The sequence below is a fragment of the Sapajus apella genome, unplaced genomic scaffold (assembly GCF_009761245.1).
Source record: "Sapajus apella isolate SASKATOON/1434 unplaced genomic scaffold, GSC_monkey_1.0 scaffold16, whole genome shotgun sequence".
NCBI lineage: Eukaryota > Metazoa > Chordata > Mammalia > Primates > Cebidae > Sapajus > Sapajus apella.
Genome location: NW_022436956.1, coordinates 28916500 through 28942583, shown reverse-complemented (window position 1 = coordinate 28942583; position 26084 = coordinate 28916500). Strand labels below are relative to the sequence as shown.

At 35.7% G+C, this 26084-nt stretch overlaps 2 protein-coding genes across 3 annotated transcripts in view; one reads left to right on the top strand and one right to left on the bottom strand.

Annotated features, from left to right (window-relative positions):
- The window catches only part of AASDHPPT (aminoadipate-semialdehyde dehydrogenase-phosphopantetheinyl transferase), a 75524-nt gene that overhangs the window by 4628 nt on the left and 44812 nt on the right, over positions 1 to 26084 (top strand). The window lies entirely within an intron of this gene.
- KBTBD3 (kelch repeat and BTB domain containing 3) overlaps positions 19238 to 26084 on the bottom strand; it is a 29989-nt gene continuing 23142 nt past the window's right edge. The window contains exon 3 of one of the 2 annotated variants that reach the window (XM_032285703.1): positions 19238 to 25529. In XM_032285703.1, the coding sequence (XP_032141594.1) occupies positions 23924 to 25529 (1606 nt within the window). In that variant the 3' untranslated portion in view covers positions 19238 to 23923. The remainder of the gene's footprint in view (positions 25530 to 26084) is intronic. The other variant, XM_032285702.1, reaches the window with a different exon arrangement.

Below are 26084 nucleotides of genomic sequence, written 5' to 3'. Positions count from 1 at the left end.
ATACAGGGAATGGCCTGTGGAAGAAACAAATCAAGTAAAAATCTGTGCTTGCAGTTTAGAACATGTATCCTAGTGACTTTGTATTTGGAGCTCATTTTGAAAAAACACTTTTGGTACATCTCTCCTGTTTGGTATTAAAAAAGGCCTCCTGTAGAACAAAATTTTAGTATTTCTGTAGTACGATCACCTGTTTCTTTGAGTCTTCTAAAGAATGAATTTTATTTATGCAAAATAGCCTATGTTTTACATCACCCCATGCCAAATGCTCCTGAATATTTCGTGAAAATGGGTCCAGCTGTTTTTGTATGATGATGTATCAACAGAAAAACAGATGCACACATTGTTAGTAGTAAAGACTATGCATGTTATTGTCTCTAGTTGAGGAATTACTGTGTCTTTTTGTAACTTTGTGTTTATGTGTATGCATTCTTGATTTCCTTTTTATAAGATTTCACAGATTTTTTTGAGTTGGAGGCTTTTTTTTTTTTTTTTTTTTAAGTTTTCATCTTTAGTGAAATGACTTTGGAAACAATATACATTTCCATGACACCAATACTACAGTTTTTGGAGTCACAGTAAGATGACTGTGACTGGCCAGTTCTCTTAACTCATTTAATAAATATTGAATATTCTGTGCCAAGCACTGATTTATGGCCTTCATATGTACTAATCTATTTAACTATTGTTACAGTCCTATGTGGGAAGACCACTAGCATTCTTCACATTTTTTCAATGAGGAAACTGAGGCTAAGAAATATTAAGTATCTTTCCAATATTGCACAGTTAGTAAGTAGCAGAGCTGGAGTTTAAACCCTGATAGTCTGTGCACTTAAAACCTCACACTGTACCATCACTTAAAATGGATGTGATTGATACCTGCAAGGAGATTACTTTAAAGGTGACCAAAAGGCTTGAAAGGTTTTAGTGGAGTAGGAGGACAGCAGAGCTCCCTTCACAATCCACAACCTTTTTCCTAACATTTGTTGACTGTGTTGTAAGCTCTCAAAGGAAGGGATCTTGTTGTTAATCTTTGTTTTGTCTCCAGTACCTAGCATAGACCTTGCATTTACTATTTACTACCAAAAAAATTAGAATTCAGGTTGTAGAATAGACAATGATTATACAACTACTTAGAATAGTAGCCTTACTCGATTAATCTGTCATTGTTTAGCCAATTGAGAGCTCTTTCATCCCACATTGTTCCTTGCTTTTAGTTCACTTCTTTACCAATTTTCACAGAACACCTAGCCCCAAATACCAAAGACTGTGTTGTCTATAAGCAACATTCTTGATTTTTTTTTCTATTTAGTTTATTTGTGGAGAGTTAAAGAGTCTATGATCAATACATAATAACAGCAATGCAAATGTAAATGGAATTCTAAGGTTGCTAAGAAAAGTTTCCTTTCATTTAACTTATGTTGAACTCATTTAAATTTTTTAAATGCAAGAGCTGTGATTCCTGGCCAGGCTTTTTGGGTTGTTCAGCAATAGAAACAATATGTATAAATGTTCTTCTGAAGAGGAAAAGAGAAAAGAAACAATGATCCCAATACCTTCAGAGGCTGAGGTGGGAGGGTCATTTGAGGCCAGGAGTTCGAGACCAACCTGGGCAACATAGTAAAACCTCATACAAAACATTTAAAAATTAGCTGGGCATGATGACATGTACCTGTAGTCCTAACTACTCAGGAGGCTGAGGTGAGGGCAGGGGGTGGAATCACCTAAGCCCAGGAATTTGAGGCTACAGTGAGTTATGATCAAGCTACTGCACTCCAGCCTGAATGGCAGAGCAAGACCCTGTCTCTTAAAAAAAAGTAATATAATAATATTCTGGTTCCTGATTATAAGTTTAAAAGTAGATGAGAATATAATATATTTTAATGTAATATATGAAAGCCCCTCAAAACCCCAAGAGATATTTTTACTTCTTTTTGTGGCTCTTAATTGCTAATTATTCTACTATATTTTGTTCTAAAAAGGAACAAAAAAGATTCTGCTCTTCCTTCTGCATTAGTATTGGATAAATTTTAACAGGTCATAAATTCAAGCTGTTTTTATATGTATTTAAGATAAAAGACTGTTTTTAATAACAAAAATAACTTTTGTTCTACTTTATGTATTTTCCCCTTTTTCTACTTTTCAAGTGTGTTTTTCAGTTTGATTAAAATGCAGCAAAGTATGTCTCATGTCATCTGTGTCTTAATGCTAGAAGACATTCTAATACATTTTGCATATGGATAGTATTGGCTCTCCCTCCTTCTTGGGGGATGAAACAGGATTTATTTTAATAGAATTTGGAATTGGTGTCAGAATTCAAGATTTTATTACTATAGCAACAGAGAATAATGAAAAGACTAAATGTCAAATATTCGATGTTGCCATAGTGACAATCAGGTGCTTTACCAGCTATGTTTACTATTCCATTATGGTCAGTTTTTCAAATATGCTTATCTATATGAATGTTCAGAAAGGAAAGGAAAAATTCAAAATCATTTAAGAAAGAAGCTCCTTAAGAGATGAAAGTAATTTGTTTCACTGTCCATTATTTAATAAGAAATTCACAGAATCCACAAAAAAAGGATATAAAAGAAATAGAAATTCACATTTCTGTCCTAATAAATATTCTTCCTATTTGCAATCAGGGAAATTGAAGCATAGAGTTTAAGGCATGTCTGTATTGTCATTTTATGCTATTTCAAACCATTCTCTCAGAGCTTCTGAAAATAAGGGATTCTACCATATTGAAATGGAAAACATTTTTTCTTCCTAAGCAATACCATTGGGGGCACCTGCCTGCCAAACAATTGTACTGACCCTGGAGAAAATCCTTAAAGCAGGCAATAGTTTATTCTTGTCTTTCTGATTGTCTTCCTTTTCCTCTCAGAAGCCTCCTCCCATTGCTGACAAAACATTCTCATTACAGTAACTCATCCAGACCATTACTGCTATACAACTTTTTAGTGACCTTGTTTCATACCTGTTTCCTCCTCTCCCATAATTATTTTCACTAGACTAAACCCAGGGAGGACAGGGATGATTCTTACTTTCCCCACTGCAAATGCAGTTTTTAGCACAATGCCTAGCACATTATAGTACATAATAAATATTAGTTGAATGAATAAACTTCCAATAAATATTAGTTGAATGAAAAAACTTCTTTTGTTTTAGTCTCTCTAAGGCTCTACCAGATCACTGAAACACTAAATTCAAGGTATTCTGTAAATAGGCAGCAATGGCCTAATGAGCCGCTTTTTTCAAAGTACAAACTGCTTTACAAATGACTGGTATTTTTTTGGTTCATTTGGGAGGTGGTTGTTGAGAAGTAAAGATGCACTTATTCTATGAATGTGATTTGCTAAATGGTAGTTAAGTTTCTGGATTAACTAGCAAAACTATAAGTAATGCAAACTTCAACCTGGGCTATAAATGTAATAGTACCACTTTAATAATTTCTAATTCCTTTCATAAAATTATTTCAATTCTTCAAAATCAATTGCTATCTCCAATTCAGGATTTCAAGAGCTTATCTCCACCAGCCAAGGATGGTAGTTCTGGCAACAGAAAACATTCCCGGGTGCCACTAATTTGTTGGCTAATTATACTTCTATTGTAGGCAGGATAACATCCCCTGAAAAGTATCCAAGTCCCAATTCCCCAAACCTGTAAATATGTTACCTTATAGGGCATAATGGACTTTTCATATGTGATTAAGGATCACGAGATGGACAATTTTTCTAGATTATCTTGTTGGGTCAATTTAATTGCAAGGTTCTCGTAAGTAAAAGAGGGAGGAGTAAAGTCAGTGTCAGAGCTATGGCTGTGTGAGAACACTCCACCAGCCAGTGCTGGTACAGAAAAGGCAGTAAGGGGTCCGTGAGCTAAGGAAGAGGGGAAAGCCTTTAGAAGCTGAAAAAGTAAGGAAACAAATTTTAACCCAGTGACTCCCGTTTTGGACTTCTGACCTCCAGAACTGTAAGATAATAAATTTGTGTTGTTTTAAGCCACTATGTTTGTGTTGATTTGTTACAACAGCAGTAGGAAACTAATACAACTTCTAGATCTATTTAAGGGAAATGAGCTTTCAAAGAGCAGTAGTTCTGAGATGCTTTGGATTTAGCCCACTTAACATTGAGTTACAAACTCCTAGCTCACCCACTACAGCTATCTTTATTTTCTAGTGACCAAAAGAACTCCAGTCATATTGAGGAGGAAAATAATTAAAGTAATAATGAGAAATATCAATCATAAAAAGACAAAAAAGGAAAAGTAAAAACCTTACAAATACATTAATAAATTAATAACAATAAAAAACCCCAACCAGGTTAAATCAACACAGATGATTCAGTAATAATTATTTTCCCTCCGTAAAATTTTGGAGATTCTAATGCTCTGCATATCCATGTACACAGAGAAACTTTGAAGTGTTGTAAAGCATTTTATGTAGGCTGATTCTAAGTAAACTCATGATATGTTAGTTTTAGTTTATGAGCATCAGATTTTATTAATCCTTAAAAGACTCCCTTGGAAGGTTACTCAGAATTAGCCCTATGCATACAAAAAATTAATGTCTTTGAAATGGACTTGTAAGAACTAAAAAATAGCCCTTGGTTTGGAACACCTCCAATGCAAACACTAGAAAACAAAACTTTGAGAAACAATGCATAATCGTTCTTCCTGCAAGTCTTGTATAATGAATTGAAGACAAAATCTCATTGTGGCATAAGATGAAGAACTGTAAAGAGGTTAAAAGGAGGTAGAAAAAAAAGTAATTAAAATATTTATTCTCAAGAGATGATCCCACTCTTTAGGTAGATCATTCTAAAGTGATTCTTTTTCTTGGGACACTTTGGTTTGAGCTTTTATTTTTTATTTCATCTATAATGTTTCCAAGTGTATCTGTATTATATAAGGATTACTATACCATTATTGCACCTTACACAATTGACAGTTGTTACAATTGACTCTAGGTATTAGTTACCTTACCAGATAAATATGTGGCTGTGATGTGCTTACCTGCCATATTTTCCAAAAGCTTTGTAAGAGAACTCACAACATACGTTCCAAAGATTAAGATGTGAATCACTGGACACACAGGAGTAGAAGTGTCTCCATAGGTGATCTAGTTCAAATAGCTGAATATATGAATCCCATCATCCCAGCAGCACTAAAACTTTCTAGCTAAATTTCTTCAGATTCTTTAATTAATTATCATAAGAAGATTTCAAATCTCTTCACACTTTGATCCTTTAGAATACGGCTAGTGTTCTACCTCTTTTCAAATGTAATATGCAACATTCTAGACACGAAAGCAACATTCTAGATGGAAACTCCTGTGGCAGAATAATCAAACAATCTTTTTTCTTGTTCTGGATATTAAACTTCTATTAATGAAATCTAAGATGACATCAATCTCTTGATTATCTATTTTGATTATCACATTTATTTATTCAACAAAAGTTTATTGGAGGACTACTAAGTAAACAAACAAAAATCCTGTTCTCATGGAATTCACTCTCTACATTCTCATGGAGTTCACTCTCTACGACCTATATCATTGACTTGTAAATGTATAAATCCTAAATTTACCTTGAACTTATTTTCAAATGTACTTCTAAGGTTCTGCCAGATTCACCTCCACTGTAAGTCACTGCTTTTCCAAATGGTGTCTACTTCTGCTCTGTTCTGAAGACAGTTTTGAAGATTTTATAGCTTACCATGTGTAAGAGTCACCATTTTTTTCATGATAAATAGGTCTTTAAATATAATATCTTACCCACTTTTTATGTTTGCCATTTAACTAAAAATTATTTATTTCCTTATGAAAACCATAAAAAAGGAGCAGGACGACAGTGAAAAACTTAGAAAACTTAGAAAATAAGGCAACAATAACAAGAAACTAAATGGTACAACTTCAGCACTTTGAAAATGATGAGAAAAAGAATATGTACAAATACAGGAAGCCAAGCATTGCCTTGTAGTTAATTGCCAAAATGACAGCAGTGCACCACTGAGGACAATTATTAAGAAGCACATCACTTGGCATTTTCTATGTTGGCCGTTTGATTACACTTGTTTCCATTTGTGCATGTGGACTTTGGACATTTTTAAAAATTATGCTGCAAAGAAAGCCAAGCGTGTTTTTTGTTTTATGTGGTGAACAAAATGGTTTTGCAGCATCACTGACTAAAGTAATAACTGTTATTTCAAGGCATTTTTCAAAAGCATGAGGCACTACTTTTGCTGGGAAGCAAAGATACTTAAGGTCATTTGATTCAATACAAACTAATCCGTAGAGAATTTCTCACAGCAAACAAAAAAAAAAGGTCTGTTCATATTCTAATATGACTGGTTGTGTTTCTCCCTTACCCCCAACTCTAAGCAGTTTTTAAAGCTTTCCTTCTTCAGTACTTTTAAAAACTGTTCTATCCCATCTCCTCTGTGTTCAGGTTCTCAACATCTTTTGCCTATGTAAAGGAATGACACCCCCACAAACCCTGGGCTCCAATCTGTCCCCTCTTTGCTCTTCTCGAGATCTTCATCTTAAAGTATAGATCCCATCTTGTTTCTCTCTTCCTCAAGAACCTCTTATCCTGCTTCCTGTTGTTTTCCATACCAACATCTCAGCTTCTGAGTCTTTAAAAGGTAATTTCCATTTTGATTTATTGCCACCAACAGGTCCCTGTACCTTTTATTTGGGATTTTATTCACCTGGAGATTTTTGTCTAGTTGTATTATTTGCTTAGGGGGAAGTGGTGGAAAGTAATGGTGTAGTCTATATGCTAGGATGCAACACATGTTAATAAGTGGGTGAGTTTCTGTGTCTTTGGCAGAAAAGTGGGCTATTGTATCTTGGATAAGCATTGAAAGTTGGCAAAAAGAATAGACGGGACAGTGGAGATTGCCTAACAAACTTTCAAGGACAGCACAGGAGGAGGGGTTTATGTGTGAACTGGGTGAAGAAAGAGCAGACAGTTGACAATGTAGTTGAGTAGCAAGCTGGGCCTAGTTAGACAGATAGGTGTCAGGTTCACAGCAACACAAGGATTTATAGTAGAGGCTATATAAAAGGTGAGTTTTGACAATTTCTCTAAGCATAATTAAGTAAGCTTCATTTGTAAGAGCAACATAAGATATTCCCTATTCATGGTTGAATTAGAAATTTAATCAGGTACAAATATTTTAGCCATTAATAGACAAGTTTAAAATCTCATGCATTGATTTGTTGTAGTTGTTCCTATCAAAAAGTTTTGTGTAGCGGAGACATCACTGGATGTCGATTCAAAGAGGTTTGAGTTTGTGGAAGATTATATATTACAAAGATGGCTGCAGTATCTCCCATCCCCCTCAATGTTCTCCTGCAAAGTGGCTTTGCCACTCCCCAATCAAGAGAAGGAATCTACTTCTCTTTCTTGAATCTTCTTAGATCCTGTGACTATCTTGACCAAAACAAAAAGCAAACCAAACAAACCCAACATCAAAAAAACTAGCAGAAGTAATGCTATGCCAGTTCAGACATAGCCCTTAGCTGGCTTGGCAGTTTCCACTTTGCCCTCTTACAAAGCAGCAGCCACTGTATCAGAAGTGTGGGTACCCTGATACTACCAAGCTGTGAGAATCCCATGCATTGTGGATAGGTCCTAGAGGAAAAGATGTCACATGGTGAAGAAAAGATGCCAAAAAGCACTGAGGCAGCCAATAGATAAGTGAAGAAACCACCTTGGAAGTTGAATCCTTACCACCTGCCCCTGATGCTTCATAGAACACAAACAAACTACAAAGCCAATCTTTTTGGAATTCCTGATCCACAAAATGGGGAGGAAGGGAGATACAATTTTGGTCCCGAACCACTACTTTTTGGGGTGTTTTGTTAAACAATGGATAACCAGTATAGGATTCTTGATTCATTTTTGTCATTTAGTAACCCAGTAACTGAAGTTTTTCATCCACATCCATAAAATGTAGATACTGATCCTGGTCGAGCTACCTCATGTACTTGCTGTGATTTTCAAAGAAGATAACTGGATGAAAGTGTAGTGAAGGCAAGATATTACTATTGCCGCTTGAAAAATCTCTGTTTCTATAAGACTGATTTGTATGTGTCCATTACGTATGTTTTCATTATCTCGTGATAGTTCTTTCCAATGATAAGCATGGATATTTGAGATTAGGTCACTGTATTTAATTTGCAGACTTTGAGATAGGTTTTAATTTAGGTAGAATGTATTTTATTATACATAGAATTTATACTACTATGTTGTTCTGATAATATTTTAAGCAATTACTAGCATTTTCCTTTCAAAAATATTTTACATTACTGTTGAATATGATTAGAAAATATGCCTACAGTTTTTAAATAATCAAAATGATTTTTCAATCATCTGAACAAATCACAAAGACTTACAGGAATTCTATGGCTCATTGTTTCGTGACTAAAGTAATTTGAAACAGGAAATAAAAATCAATTCTTCTTCTCTAAATAATAGAAAAGCTAAGGAGAAATCAAAAAAAGCAGTAAAATAACATTGGCTGTTTGTTTTTATTTCTATAGAGCAAGCATATTTTAATTTATAGTCAGCAGAGAGACTCTTAATCTGCGAAATTGGTCGATAATGTAGTTCAGTCACTCTCAAACTTGGAGGCATTCTGGTTAATGAAGGAAGGGCTCACTTTTCAATTATATTCCCAGCGATAATAACCTTATAATGTTGAACAAAGGCTAAATGTGTATTTCGTCTAGTAATAAAATAGAAAATATTGACCAAATAAAATTTAAAAACTGTGCTACTTCCAAGCGTTGTATCTTGGAATTGAGTGTTCTAGTCAATTTAATAATCTAGTTAATAAAAATTTTCATAAAGAGATAATGGTGTTTCAAGAAAATAGTTTAGGTTCTATTCTAAGCTCATCTTCTTACTAGTTCTGTGCCTTTGGGCAAGATATACAACCACCTAAGCCTCAGTTTACATTATCTGCTGCCACATAAAATTGAGATTATCTACATGATTAGGGTTATGATGGTTAAGTAAGAAATAAATGTAAAGTAGCTGTCATTATCCTTTATGTCACAGAGCTTTAATTGGAATTTGTTGTTGTGACATGTATCTTGGAGGCAGGACTGGCCCTGTTGCTGCCTGTGTTGCTAACATCAGCCTCCACACTTCTGTAAACACTGTTATCAGCCTTACTCCTATTACTCTTTATGCACCTGCTGGGTCAGAGGCAGAACCTCTCCTCATCAGAGGCCCCTGAAAAGATATTTTAGGTTTTCTTATAATCCCTTTTTCTAGATAAGCTTTCCTTGTGTTGGTTAGTTGAAACTGGAATCCTGTCTCCAGTCCATTTCTCCACCTGGCCACTGTCAGAGAGCCATGAGATGTCCTAGTCCTGGGACAGCTACTGCTGCTTCCTCTATGCCGCTTGATATGGTTTGGATGTTTGTCCTCACTCAAATCTCATGTTGAATTGTAATCCCCAGTGTTGGAGAAGGGTCTGGTGAGAGGTGTTGGGATTATGGGGATGGACCCCTCATGAATGGCTTGGGTCATCCCCTTGGTGATAAGTGAGCTCTTGCTCTGAGTTCATATGATAGCTGGTAGTTTAAAAGTGTGTGACACTCCCCCCACACTGTCTTTCTTGCCCCCATCCTTGCCATATGATGTGCTTGTTCCCCCTTTACCTTCCGCAATGATTGGAAGCCTCATGAGGCCTCCCAGAAACAGATGCTGCTATGCTTCCTATGAAGCCTGCAGAACCATGAGCCAATTAAAACTTCTTTTTTAAATAAATTGCCCAGTCTCAGGTATTTATTTATATCAGTGCAAGAACGGTCTAACACAACTACCCAATAGACACACACAACACTTCTTTGAGACTCATAATTCTAGTGTCTCTTTACAGCCCTAAAATCTGTAGGTGCCTATGACCAGGACATCTAGTGACCTACCCCTCCTCATGCTAGACTTTTCAGTAGGTGCATTCTCTCTTTCCTAAAGCCTTTTGGGACATTGCACCTAAAGGTTTAGATTGCTTGTAGATGATTTTCTATGTGAAATCCTTCTTTTTTGTACCTACTGGTCTCTATGAAGTCACCTACTGCATTAAGTCAGAGGTCAGATCTGTGGCTAGACTTACCTTGAGAGTATCATATGGCTAATACAAACTCAGCCTGGGTATACAATCCTTATTCTTTAATTTACATTTCTTTCTTATTTTTAATTTTTATTTGAGACAGAGTCTTGCTCTGTCGGCCAGGTTGGAGTGCAGTGGCATGATTTCAGCTTACTGCAACCTCTGTCTCCCAGGCTCAAGCAATTCTCCTTCCTCTGCCTCCTGAGTAGCTGGGATTACAGGCATGTGTCACTACACCAGGCTAATTTTTGTATTTGTAATAGAGACAGGGTTTCACCATGTTGGCCAGCCTGGTCACGAACTCCTGACCTCAGGTAATCCACCTGCCTTGGCCTCCCAAAGTGCTGGGATTACAGGTGTGAGCTACTGCACCCAGCCTTGATTTACATTTCTAACATGGTAAAAGAAACCAGGACAAATTGAGAAAAGAAACAAGAGTGCCTTGAATTTTATTCCACTTAGGAAAAAACATTCAGCAAGTAGGCCACATATATTTGCATCTTTAAAAAATTAAATCAATACAGTAATCAAACAAAAATCCATTAAGCTATGAAACAGCAGAGCTAGAAATCTACGTTCTTTTTAATGAATGCATTTAATCGTTAAGGGATAAAATGTTCAGAGGAAAAGCTAAATGTGTCCTTGGTTTTAAATAGATTTAACCTTGCAAATATGATTTGTATATTCAAGCTCTACTGCTAAAAAGAAATTATTCTCAAAAATGCAATTTACTTTACCAAAAGATAAAAGAATAAAACATTAAATACTGTTTTTGAAAATGCTGAAATATTAAACATTCACTGGACATCTGCAGGATGGACTGTACTTTATTAGGTACTTTTGGACCACTGTAATTTCAGCAGTTCTTGTCCTCAGAAAGCTTAGAATGAAATAAGGAAAAAAGTAGATAAATGTTAGATATAGTAAAAATATGTTGATTTAGTTAATAGTAAGTATAAAATTTGTTACATCATACATTAACTTCTATTTAAAAATTCTTAATTTATACTGTTCTCTATATGTTTAAGTGTGCATCCTAAGTTAAAAAGCCCTTTAATTTTTATGATGCTATTCTGGGCCCTATAGTATCTAAAGGCTTCTATACATGTTAACACACTGAATTCTCACAATGTCACTATAATGAAAACACCACTATCATTCCCATTTCTCAGAGGAAGAAACTGATCACTAAGATGCCAAACAGCCCTCTGGCTCCTTGTACCAAATTCATATAAAAGAGGAAAGACGCTGGGCGCGGTGGCTCACGCCTGTAATCTCAGCACTTTGGGAGGCCGAGGTGGGTGGATCACGAGGTCAAGAGATCGAGACCATCCTGGTCAACACAGTGAAACCCCGTCTCTACTAAAAAAAAAAAAGTACAAAAAATCAGCTGGGCATGGTGGCGCATGCCTGTAATCCCAGCTACTCAGGAGGCTGAGGCAGGAGAATTGCCTGACCCAGGAGGCGGAGGTTGTGGTGAGCCGAGATCGCGCCATTGCACTCCAGCCTGGGCAACAAGAGCGAAACTCCATCTCAAAAAAAAAAAGAGGAAAGACTTGTTCAAATCAAAATAATTTCACATTGCAAATTGCAAAACTGATTTTTGAATATTTTAAATATTCTCAAATACAGGAAAAATGAGTGGGACAAAAAAAAAAGGAAACCCAGTAGTTGAAAGAAGAGTTTTGAACTGAATTTTGAAAACAAACTTTTTGTTATAGGCATTTTCCTAAGTACCTACTTTAAGCCATTATGTACTAATATATTAGCAGAAATTAGTTTATGTCAGAAAAATAAGATAAGGAGAAAAGGCTAGCTGGGCATGGTGGTACACATGCCTGTAGTCCCAGCTGCTTGGGAGGCTGACGCAGGAGAATTGCTTGAACCCAGGAGGCAGAGGTTGCAGTGGACCAAGATTGCATTACTGCACTGCAAGGTTGACAGAGTGAGATTCCACCTCAAAAAGAAAAGAAAAAAAGAGAGATTTCATGACAAAGACACCAAAGGCAATTGCAACAGAAGCAAAAATTGACAAGTGGGATCTAATTAAAGAGGTTCTGCACAGCGAAGTAAACTATCATCAGAGTGAACAGACAACCTTCAGACTGGAAGAAAATTTTTGCAAACTATACATCTGACAAAGGTTTAATATCTAGCATCTATTAGGGACTTAAACAAATTTACAAGGACAAAAGTGGTCAAAGGACGTGAACAGACACTTCTCAAAAGAAGAGCTACATGCAGCCACCAATCGTGAAAAAAAGCACATCACTGATCATTAGAGAAATGCAAATCAAAACCACAATGAGATGCCATCTCACACCAGTCAGAATGGCTATTATCAAAAAGTCAAAAAAGAAGGGATGCTGACTAGGTTGCGAAGAAATAGGAACACTAATAAACTGTTGGTGGGTGTGTAAATTAGTTCAACCATTGTGGAAAACAGTATGGTGATTTCTCAAAGACCTAATGACAGAACTATCATTCGACTCAGCAATTCCATTACTTGGGTATGTACCCAAAGGAATATAAGTTGTTCTATTATAAAGACACATGCATGTATATGTTCATTTCAGCACTATTCACAATAGCAAAGACATGGAATCAACCTAAATGCTCATCAATGATAGACTGGGTAAAGAAAATGTGGTGCATATACACCATGGAATACCATAAACCTGTAAGAAAGAATGAGATCGTGTCCTTTGAAGGGACATGGATGGAGCCAGAGGCTATTATTAGCAAACTATTGTTAGCAGGAACAGAAAACCAAATATAGCATGTTCTGACTTGTAAGTAGGAGCTAAATGATGAGAACACATGGACACATAGTGGGGAACAACACTCACTGGGGCCTATCAGAGAGTGGAAGGTAGGAGAAGAGAGAGGATCAGAAAAAATAACTAATGGGTACTAGACTTAATACCTGGGTAATAAAATAATCTGTGTAACACACCCCCATGACATACATTTACTTATGTAACCAATCAGCATATCTTGCCCATGTACCCCTGAACTTAAAAGTTTTAAAAAAGAAATATGTGGCTGGGTGTGGTGGCTCATGCCTGCAATCCCAGCACTTTGGGAGGCCAAGGTTGCTGAATCACAAGGTCAGGAGTTCAAGACCAGCCTGGCCAAGATGGTGAAACCCCATCTCTACTAAAAAAAAAAAAAATACAAAAATTAGCTGGGCGTGGTGGCAGGCACTTGTAATCCCAGCTACCTGGGAGGCTGAGGCAGAGAATTACCTGAACCCATGAAGCAGAGGTTGCAGTGAGCAGAGATCACGCCATTGCACTTCAGCTGGGCGACAGAGTGGGACTCCATCTCAAAAAAATGTATATATGCCAAGAGAGAAAACAGTATTATGTGAGTCTAACAATTCCATAAGAAGTGTATAAAACCCATGAAGTTCAAATTTTTAAAATGGCAACCAGCGAGTTATATCTCTCTGTTTCTTCACCTTTTACAATATGTCTTTACTGTTTGCTTTGGAGTCTGTTGAAATCTGTACTGTTTTCTGACTTGCTTGGACCAATAGAATGCATTAGTTGTGGTATTTGGGACTTTCAGGGCCAGGCCTTGAGACCCTGTAGCTCTGTTTTCAGTTAGAGGGAAGCCAACCACCATGGAAAGAAGTCTAGGCCATCCTGCTGAGGAGAGGCGTTCTACAACAGTGCGTTCCAATAGATTCCTGCTATAATGGAAGTACTCGTCCAGTGTGGTTGCCACTAGCCACATGTGGTTATTGAGCACTTCTAACATAACTTGTACCTGAGAAACTAAATTTTATACTTTATTTACTTTTGATTAATATAATTTTCTATGTAAAAGATACACGTGGCTAGTACTTACCAGATTGGTAAGTGCACTCATAAGGAAAGAGGTCACATGAGGCAAGAGGCCACATGAAGAACTAATGCATCCCAAATGACTGCCAGCAACAAGGCACCAGATGTGAGAGGCCTCCAACCCTAGTTAAATCTCCTCGCTGACACCAAATGGAAGAAAGAAATGCTATCCCTGCTGAGTCCTGCCCAAATCCTTGACCTTGAGAATCATGAGCAATAAGATTGTTTCCAGGCGTTGAATTTGAGGTAGCTTGTAATTCAGCAATAGGTGACTGATATAGACATGGTGACTGCAACAAGGTCCTGCCATCCTAATGAGGACCTGTCTGGTGTTGCCCACCTTGCTCACCAAAAAGAATTATTTGCAGTTCTTGTTAAAAATATGGATTCCCAGGACCCAACTCTAGAACTTACTAAATCAAAATCTCCAAGAGTGAGGTCCTGCATTTGGTACTTTCAGCAGGCACCCCTTCCCACAAATGATTGATTGATTGACTTAAAATTTTTGTAGAGATGGGGGTCTCACTATGATGCCCAGGCTAATCTCAAATTCTTGGGCTCAAGCTATCCCCCCCACCTCAGCCTCCCAAAGTGCTGAGATATCAGGAGTGAGCCACCCACTGCACCTGGCCATTATGATTTTTTAAATTTGGAGACCTGGTCTGACTCTCACCTAGGCTGGAGTGCAGTGGCACAATCAGAGCTCTCTATAACCTTGAACTCCTGGGATCAAGTGATCTTCCTGCCTCAGCCTCCTGAGTAGCTAGTATTACAGGTGTGAATCACGATGCCCAGCTAATTCTTTTTAACATTTTGTTTCTGTAGAAATGGGGTCTTGCTATGTTGCCCAGGCTAGTCTCGAATGCCTGGCCTCAAGCATTCATCCCACGTTCGTCTCCCAAAGGATTGGGATTGCAGGCTTGAGCCACTATGCCTGTCCTAGATGATTTATTTTTGAAGCAAGTCTGAGGAGCACTGCCTAACAATGTGCATGCATAATAGACATTCACGAAAGTATTCGTTGGAGCTTCAATATTTCTTTATGAATGGAAGAAATGTAGATGCTTTATTTTAAACTATTGAATAGTTTTCTCTGTGAAAATTCTTAGAAACAAGGGTGCATATTAATTTGTTCTTGTAAAAGAAATTAAATGGAAGAATACTGTGGTAATATTTTACTTCTTCAAGAATACTGAATTCAAAAGGTGAATACTGATTGTAAAAGAAACAAAATTTACTGATATGTTAAAAGGTTGTTTTAAAAGGAGCTATAAATAATTTGAATTCCAATTAATATTTCATAACATAAAAGGGTGGTTAATCTCTAAAAGGAAAAACATTAAGGCTAATTGGATTTTTAAATCTGAAAAGCCCACAGGGAAAGGCTTTTCTTGATTAAAAAATTTAAACTCATTTTACAGCACACATTTTGGTCAGGGTTAGGAAAGGGTAATTAACTTCCCATGGAAGATTCACTAATTACCACCAGAACAAAATCAAGTTAAACAAGCCCTAAACTTAGAAGAAACACAAAAATATTTATTATCAGGTGTAGCAAAATCTAACACTTTAAATACTAGGATAATGCATTTAATATTTATACCTAAATTGTATTTTAAGATAACTCCCACAAATTTCTTAAGTTTTATATGAATATATTAACTTGGCTATCTTAGGTTTAGGCTCATTAAGCTTTATAAAAGTCTTTAAAATTATAAAATTTAATAAGCACAAAGCAACTGTATTCTGGATGCATGGGCTTTATAAAAAGTGGTAATAAAATCTTCAGTTTTAAATAATTAATGTTCATTATGGAGACTGGTCTGGTGCCACATTGCCTCAAAATTCAATATTCTGTATTTATTTCAAAAACCTCAAAACACTTTGCAAACATTTTGAAACTTTTAAGATCCATAATGAAAAGAATATTACATTTTTAGAGTTATTTTCACTGGAAAATATACATAGAAATCAATTAAAATCTGTATACTAGCTAATTACAAATAGTTTTCAATGAAACATATTTTGTTACTTACATTCTAAATAGATAAGAGCCTGTAGCCCAATATTATGCAACTCTTGTTGATTGGAAAGGGGACAAACTTAACAGTTTAAAACTTAAAAAGGGGACACACTTAAAAAGCATTTTTTAAATGCTTTTTGCAATTTATTTTCTGTAAGAATGGAGATTGAGATTTGTCATTGAGGGGCTTCTGTCCTTTTTTCTACTAAGTGGGAGGAAAGGGACTAATTCAGACAGGTTCAGAATTTCAGGAAAGTACTTCAAATGCTAATGCATCAGACTGCAATGATTAACCATTCTGCTTAATGACTTAAAAGGAAAGCTTCAACCAGGGCCTGTGAGTATTAAAATGTTAACTGAGAGAGGAGGCCTTGATTTTGAGAGGGGAGACCCCCTTGCCTTCTATTTTACCTCCTCCCTCCTCTGCCTTCCAGGTGGGAAGGAGGGTTAAGAAGGAAAAAATAAAATAAAATACCAAAGATCTGGGAAGATAACTCCCCTTTTAGTTTCCAGCATATCTGCTATCTGTTAACCTTGAAAGCACTGCAAATGAATGTTATCCCTGCTGGCTGGAGCAGGCTGCTCACGGTCCCATGTCTCCCCAGACCAGTCTCCCTCCTGGAAACACCTCTGCCAACAAACAGCTTGTTGGCTTTGTCTTGTCTCTGTAAGCCCCGTCCCCTGCTGGTCCCTTCTCATGCTGCATATGAATTAGCAAACCGATGAAGCCAAAATATTGTAAGGTCAAACGTCCAGCAAATGGACAATAGAATAGTTCTGCCTCAGTTTCCCCTTTAGTGTTTTAAGCCTATAAAAGGGGAGAGAAGCTGCAGCTCCAGGAGCTTGGTGAATGAGGCTGTAGGCCCCCTGAAGCTCCCGGCCAGATAAAAAGCCGTTTCCTTCCTGAGTTCAGTGTTGGAGAGGTTTGTTCCTCGCTGCTCCTCCTTCATTTTGAGGAGGACATCTCCAGCAACCCGGCAGGCCAATTCCCTATGATATTCTTAAATTTTAAAATAAATTCTGACAAAGGCTTCTGTCTGGGGATTTAAAGAAGGAATGGGTCTATGTTTGAAAGCAAAGTGACCTGCAGAAAGTTAGAGGCATATAGAAGATTAGAGGTAGTAAGGAAAGAAGTCTGGAACAATACTTTTGGAACAAAGACTGACAAGTAAGCACCAGAGCTCTTTGGAAATTTGGAGAAGGCAAGTGGCCTTATGCAGTCATGTGAGATGAGGACAGAGTTCACTTTTCAAGGGTTGGGTTCCCAAGGAGGAAATGAGTTGCAACCTGGGCTGTAGTTTGCAAGAAGGACTTGAGAGGCAATATGACTTAGAAATCATAGCTCATCACAGAGGAAAACCAGACACATGATAGAAAATGGCCCTGCCCAGAAATAAGAAAAAATTACAGGAACTGGAATTAAGAGAGCATCCGTCCAATGCAAACACATTAAAAGCCCTTTTGAGGTACTACTTAGTCTCTCAGACTTTGACTCCTTCACTGGCTCCTCCCATGAGCATCTGAGTATATGAAGTAGATAGGTTCATACCCTGGCAGCTGACTGGTATGCCTGGTGTGCCTGGTGTGCCTGGTGTCCAGTGAGGCAGGATTGGGAAGCTCCTGCCTCTGCAGATTTGGCTAGCTTCTGCTGCAGTCATCAGCGGCACGTGGACATTTGGTCTGTTCTTAGCTCAGTCAGGACCTGGAGATCTCCCTCCACCTATGACTTACCTGAAGACTGGTTGTCACTCTATTCATTTCAGTCCTAGTTTTCCACCTCGAAATCTATGTTGCTGGACATATCTCAGCTACAGAAGCCCATTTTGATAATCCTCCACCTTCACCATCACACTCTTAGTACTCCTGAGACCATTAAAGCCGCTCAGAAACCCAGAACACCTGGGAAAGGAGAGGCAAGAAAATGAGAATCCTGGCATTTGCCTTTCTCCACCTCTTTTATTTGTAATAACAATAAATACAGACAATATATATTTTTTCTGAGATACATTTTTAATTATTTTATAGAATTGAAATGTTTTACTACATGTTCATATGGTTAACATGGACCTCAAAAATGCTAATTTTAGTTCTCACAGCATATGCAAAACCCCACATTCCACTAACAGAGAAATAAAGTAAGCTGTGTGTGCAATGTAAATAGCTTTGGGCACTATTCCCCTGCCTGAATGGGAAAAAGGTCATTGACGCTATTATACTATTGTAGGATAAATAGGAAATTTGTAGTCGTTGTTTTATCCATTACTGCCTTTGAAAAGAAACATAGAATTAAATATGAGAATTAACTGAAAATAAATACTCCCCAAGCATTAAAAAATTAAGTGAATAAATGACTCTGAATCTATAATTTCACTTTCAAGATCCAACTATATAGTCAACTATAATATATACATGCTCTCCAAAGGTGGGCAGTGCACTTGTATAATGCAATTTCACTCTAAAAAAAATGCGTTTGATTAACTTTTCCATTTATTTTACTGCAAAAACTAAAGTTGCATAAACTATCTAAACCAATTTTTTCAGAGACTTTGAACATAAGCAAGATTAATATTACAAAATGAATTAACACATACATTAATAAATTAAAGTACAATGTGGTAACATTCTAAAATGTAAAATAATTTCTTTTGCATGTGAAAATAAGTCAAAAAATATACAGATATACCAAATTGATTTAGAAACAACTAAAATATATCTTGCTTCACATGTTGGCTCAATATAATATCAGTTTATTGGAAGCTTTATTATATTACAGGCACTCTGCCAACTGCTGGGCCCAGAAATGCTGAAGATATGTCCCTATCCCTGAAAGTTACCAGTTAAACGAGGCAGACAGACATATAAAGAAATATTTATGCTACAATATGATACTCATTAGCAGAAGACTATACTCTGAGTTATTTCAGCAATCTTGTTACCCTTGAGACCAACAGCATAATTTGTTGAGCTAGTTAGACCTTTATCGTTGGGCATGCCAGTTAGTGAAATGAACAAAACTATCTGACTCATAGACCTATTTAATTATGGCATTGTTTTATGTAAATATCATGTTCTATCCAAATGAACTAACTGCACAAATGAATCTCCAAATTTAGATTGCTGTTATCATAAGGCTGGTCAGTATTGATTTGTGAGCAAATTGTCCTCTTCTTTACCACCAAGGTTGTGTTTGGTTTCTATTCTTTGTATACTTTCTGGAGTTTTCTTTAGTGTTTTTAAAAGTCTTCAAACCATATCGAAAGACAAATTGTTTGACTTACTAAAATTTGGCTTCATAATTCCTCTCCCAGAAAATATGGTTGCGATTATGTTGATGGGCATGAGTTGGAGAAGGGAGACACAGCAAGGCTGTAGTCCAAATGGGATATGTAAGACTTAAAGAGCTAAATGAGGAGATGATATGTCTGAATTATCCAGCACACTGAGAATAGACAGGGAGGCAAGGTCCATACATGAAACAGATTCTGTGATACTGGTCAGGCTCCATCCACCATAAAAGCAATAGAGCTAGGTAGATAACTGGGCAAGAAGATACATAACACCAGCTATTGTGGGAGATGTTAAAGTGCCAAGCATTAGAACAAAAATAAAAATGAGGCCTTGATTTTGGAGGAATGGAAGACATGGTACTGGTTCAAACGCTTAAATGACTGGCATGTGAAGAGAGCAACCTAAGACCAAGGGCTGGAAGTTATTACAGGAAGGCAGAGTTGTTTTCAGTGTTAGCAAGAATTTTCTATTAAAACTTCAATCATGGAGATAGTGATTCTTAACCACTGAAAACATCAATTTAGGAACTGAAAAAAAAATTGCATGTCAGGATGTTTTAGAATTTAAAGGAAATTTCTATATCAGGTTGGCAAGCTGCATTAGCTTCCAAGGTTATTTTCAAATTTGAATGAGTCTATGATTTAGAAGAGCTTTCTTTTGGTAAACGTATAATAGTATTTTCCTGTGATTGAATTCCCCCTTTTGATATTAAATTTGATCAAGCATCAGTCATCAAGTATATTTTATAAACACATCTAGATGTTTAAGACATATTCTTTCAAATTATATATTTAACTAAAATCACAATATTTGCCATATAAATACTATGCAGAAAAATAATAATTCAGAAGAAAATTGTAGGTACTGATCTTTCAGTTTTTACTCATTATGAAATGAACATGCATCTATGGCAAATCAAAGGAAAACTCCCAACTAGCAGCTCACTATAAATGTCAGTACCATTTACAAACTTTTTCTAATTAGAAAAAAAATTCTCTTGAATAAGATAGTTCCAAAAATAGTGTAGTTTTAAGCCTCAGCTCCTATGGAAAAAATTTGGGTATCAAGAACCACTGAAATCAACTTATTCACAATGCCTAAAATGTTAAATATGTTGGAGGAGAAAACATATATCAGAATGATGGTGAGTGAGATTTATAAGTAGAATGTAGAAATCTTTGGTCATGCTAATTCATATAGGAAATTATTGATCTAATGATCTTCCCTATGCCACAGTTTTTGGTAAGTGGTCTCATTCTAAAGTATGACTTTATAAAGTGGACAGAAATATGATCCCTATAATTTTCAGCCTTTGTGTTTAGATTGCCGTTTAGAGCTGCCCCCTCAGATAACATTTTTGAGATTTATACTTTCAATTCTCAATAAGAGTTTCCACAACACTAGATCCAATTAAACTGAGCATGATGATTGTAAAGTAAAATTATTCAACTACTTAATCATTATATTATAATATTTATTGCATTCAAATCTCAAAATGTAAACAGATGTATCCCTCTGTGCTTAATTCTGATTTTCAAATGATATACCTTGAGCTAATAAGCACACTGAACATATACTCAATTGCTCCTCTTGGTTTCTGAGAAATATGGAATCATATTCCAGCATGCGGTCACTACTGAATACTAATCTAGCTTTCAAGGGTAGCACATAATGAATATTGCTGTAATAACGACCTCCTTCACTCCCCAAACCAGGGCCAATTATGGGAATGTAGTTAACTTTGTTTGATTATGCAAATATTCCCCACACTACTTAGTCGCAAAGGGTGTAGATGAACAAAAGGCACTCCACATTTTAGGAATGTCCATTAACTTTGAATTGATCTCATGTGTTAAATATACTCTTTTTTGTATTTAATAATGCCATATATCTACTTTCAATTTTAGAAGACATTACAATATTAAAATATTTTTGCATGCATAATGCAAATGTAGTGGAGCAAGACAAACGATAATGGCTTTAGAAATGTTAAATAGAATTTTTCCACAGGAATGATAGCAATCTGAATAATGAGCATAATTATTTTGTCTCTTACATTGTAGCATTGGCTGAAGGATATAATGAAAGGAAAATAGACTTAAAAAGACTAAAGGAAGAGCCCATTAAAGGATGGTATTTTCTCTTACCTAACCTTACAGACAGAAAAAATAGCTCCTTCTGGAGGTACTGAGAATAGACTTGAGGGATCAATGAGATTTGCATGTCAGAAATCCAGAAAGAAGTGTGAGGCCAGAATAATATATACGGTTCTTAGACAGTGAAGCCACAGTCATTAACAAGACCAGAAGATATAACCAGAGTTCAGTCATTGTTCCTGTGTGGTTGAGTTCCTTGAGGACTTAGAAGACACAAACCATTTTCCTATAAGGCATATAGACCAAATGAAAGTGCGACCTTTATAAGGAAAGGCAAAATCCAAAAGGAGATGAGTTAGTGGAGAGGAGTCTAGCACCGATTGCTATGGTGACCAGGAAAAAAGAAAATAAAGAGTTGGAGGTTTTTTGATAGACAGAGTCTTTTTCTTGCAGTGATAATTGGTGGATAGAACAAAGGTACAGATGTGAAGGAAGGGATGGCAATCAGTGAAAATGATTAAAAAGTAACCCACAGCAATTATTAAAAAAAAAAGAAGGCAGAAAACCTTTTGCATTAGAAAAATGTATTATATCAAATGCAGAGAGAGCCACCTAGGCCTTGATAACAAGAATGTTTCTGGAAATATTAGCATAAAGCAAAGGCCAATCAGAGCAGTAGTGGAAATCAAGAAGATGATGCAATGATGAAACAATATCAAAAAGGGATTCGATTTTGGGTGTCTCCTTTCTGAAATAGATGAACAATTCCTAAAGTCAGTGATTAAAACAATATTTATTTTAAACATACTCTATTAATATATATGCTTAAATTAACAGTTCAGTAAATCCACATATAGGTTACTCACTGTGTTATGGTCTTTCTCAAATAATTTGTTTTCAAAGCCACACACATAAACAAAAGCTCCACTGAATTTTCCATTTTTTTAAATACACAAAGTGCAGAGCCAACTATTCATGTGCTTAGATAAGAAGGCCACCAATTTTACAGAAAACTCTTTATGCGCCTGTCTTCTAATCAGAAACAGTCCTTGATTTTTAAACTGCATGAAAATGTACTTTAATATTTCATTCCATTTTGAAAAATACATTTGGAACTTATGGTTGCATAAATTTATATGGTAAAATAACAAAATCTTCATTTAGGTATATTTCTACTTAGAGACAGAGTTTTAAAGAATATGCACATTTGGCAAAGATTAACATTTACAACTGAGTGTAGAAAACTACATTTGGTTCAAGAGAAATACAATATACACATTACCTGAGATGTAAAGCAGGGGTCTTAAAACCTAAAATGCCTTTATCTTTTAAACTGATTAAAGAAACATACACTCTTAGAAGGCAGAATCACCTACCTGAAAACAATGACAATACTTTTTCATTGTTTCAGGTAAAGATCAAACATCTACACGGATGCAGGTTGTGAATCCTACTATCAATACCAAAAGCCTAGCCCTTTTTTTTTTTTTTTTTTTTAATTTAGAAAGTAATTCACTAAAAATAATTTACTTCAGTAGCAAACCAACATGATGCTTTATAGTTGATATACATCAACACAGAAAATTGATTTGGTACTAATTTAAATCCTGAAATGTTTTACGTAGGTCAATTTGGACAAAGTTTAAGAAATGCAATTATAATGAACCACTTAATTAGAGGTCAATTTTCCATATCCTCATTTAAGCTGGAATCTAGCAATGATACATAAAAAGTATTTTAGTACTACCATCCCAGAATCCAAAAATTTTCCCCTTGAGGATTACATGTTAACGTAAACTCAGGCCAGGTGTAACTTAGAACTACTAATCAAATCCAGAATGTTAATTTACTAAGATTGAACCAGAATATGAGAGAGACTGCCAGAAACTGAAACCAACTGATCCTGAAAACTAATAGAATCAGCATTTTAAAAAGCATTTAAGTAACTGGTAATGGCATTATAAGATGGTACATTATGCTTTTAATGAAAAAATGAGTCATTAAAAAAAGTTGGACTATGTTTAGTATACAGTTTATAAAGCTGGGAAAATATATTTCTGAACTTAAAAAGGGTAAAAAAGGTACCTAAAACAAGTTAACCAATCATCACAAATGATAGGAATTCAACAACTCTTATACCTACAGTAACAAGTTTTTCACCTCTTATTTTTTACTTCACATAAGATACAGTGTAAGTAATTCATTTTTACTCTCTCAAGAGATTTCTCCCATTTAAATAGTACAAATCTTTTATGGACAGAGTACTTTAAAAATCAAAGTGTCAAAGTCCATGATTTGTAGTTTCATGAGAAAATGCTAAGTATTTTGGATTCTGCAAGGTTATATTCAATATAATTTTTGGTAAAATGTATTTTGTACTTTAAGTTTTTAGAAACAGTTTATTCATATATAGTGTGCATACATAGTAACTGAAAGCAGGAACATTTTATTTCATTAAGATGTATAGACCTTTTTACCTATCATTTTGGTTAACGAATTTACTTTAGGTTACTAGAACTGGAATTGTTTTAGAATGTTCAAGCACATAGATTGGGAAACCATGGGTCTCTGTATTTATTAAACTGAATCACCTGGCAGTAAAATTCTGTTAAGGCTCTCGGCATTGGTGAAACTTCTTCCCACTCAGACCTGTTGCTATGGTAGACCTGCACTTCATCTGTGATTTCATCTGGTGCATAATCACCACCTAATATATAAATTTTATCTTCAATTCCAATTGCACCTGCATTAAAGCCTGCACACTCAAAAGATCCTTCACCTTTCCAAACACAAGTGTCTGGACAAAAACTATAAACTTTATAGGTGGAAAGGTCACATATATACAGTGTACAGTTTACTGGGACAGCTTTAATTAATGTTGCATGAAAAAATTGCCCAAACTCTGCTACTAGTTCAGACCACTGATCAGTTGTAGCATTGTATTTAAAAAAGCAATCAAGCGATGGGTTAAAAGCATCTGTAATCTCTACTTCTGATCCAAGAACATAAATTACATTTTGGCATGCACTTGCTTCTGGATAGTATATGCCTCTGGGTAATGGGCTAACAGATATCCATTCTTTGGAAAGAGGATTGTAAGATTCAACATCTAAGAGACTTTTAATGTCCCGGGATCCTCTAGTTTTTCCACCTATAACATATAATCTATCAAGAGCCATAACTGATGTATGCATGGTTCTTGGTGTTTTCATAGTTGATACCAAGAAGAAATCATTTTTAACTGGACAGTAGCACCAGGTTTGATCAGTGGCATCATGATATGACTCGCCAATATGTAGTCGAACCGTTCTACAGCATTTCCCTTTGCAACCACCTGTCAAGAATATTTTCTCTCCGTAACTAGAAAGACTAGATCCTGGCAAATCAATCAGGTGTGATTGCGGCAGTATTTTCCATGAATCAGTTTTAATATTGTAGCAAAATGTATATTGATTTTCTCCATTTTCCTCAGTTTTGTGAATGAATATATATTTTTCAGTTGTAGATGGTCGAGCATCAGGGAAGAGTCCACCAGAACCTTGCACACACTTAATTGCATCCATGATTATGTCAAAACAGTTTGTGCTTTTGAGTAAATTCTCTTCATTGAACAGACAGTCTTGAAGTGTCTCCTCAGATAACTGATGTAATCTTACTTTTTTAATCAAATGAGGCAGATAGTTTTGCCTTGATTCTAAGTTATGTTTAGTCCAACTAAGGACAATTTTCAGTACCATTTCTTCTTCAGGAACATTTAATTCATCTGATTCCAGACATTTTTGTAGTACTCCAAAATTCATCTCTAAGAAATCACTGGATTTAAATAGTAAAGAAAAGTGATGTTGTACAAAGTGTAATGCATGATCAAACAAACTGGTGGAGCCATAGCTATCTGATATAGATAATAACTGTAAACAATTGACAAGATTAATACTTTTTATTAAAAAGTCACTGCAAGCTTTGGATAGGAAGGAAACTTGAAGAAATGATGACAACTGGAAGAACATTTCCACATTATCATCTGTTATTTTTGTTTTTCCTGTATAGGCATAATCGAGAAATGCTTTTACTGCTTTGGAGGACAAATTAGTAATGGTAACACTTCCATCATCTCTTTCTTTCATGTTTACTTCAAACATAGCCCTGCAAAAATAAAGAACACAGAAAAACAACAGGGATATTTTATTCCATAATTATTTTCAATATTACCTTAAAGAGTTTCCCTTTACTCTTGACTTAAAATATATTTATAAAATCATATTTTAATTGCATCCTAATTATTTTAATATCTAGAATTATATACCATATTTCTTATCTGCCAACAAACATATTATAAAATGCCTGTAGTACACAATATGTACATAATAGCTGAGCTATAGCAACTAATAAAAATACTATAAAAAGATTCAAATTTTGTATACTAATTTGTTCTTATATATTATTAATACTTTTAGGGCAAAATCTTGCTGATGGCCAAATTTCTTTATTTATGGATTAATTAGTATCAACTGTGCTGGTGATAACTAAAATTACTTAAAATGTACTTATTTAGGGCTTACGATTTAAAAGTCCCTTTCAAATTTATCTTCGATTTCACATTAATGAAACAGAAAAGAGTACAGTGAGATACCTGATGTTTCCAATGAGTCTATTTGTGTGGGGGAAATTCACCAAATAAGATACATGTCTAAAAAGACA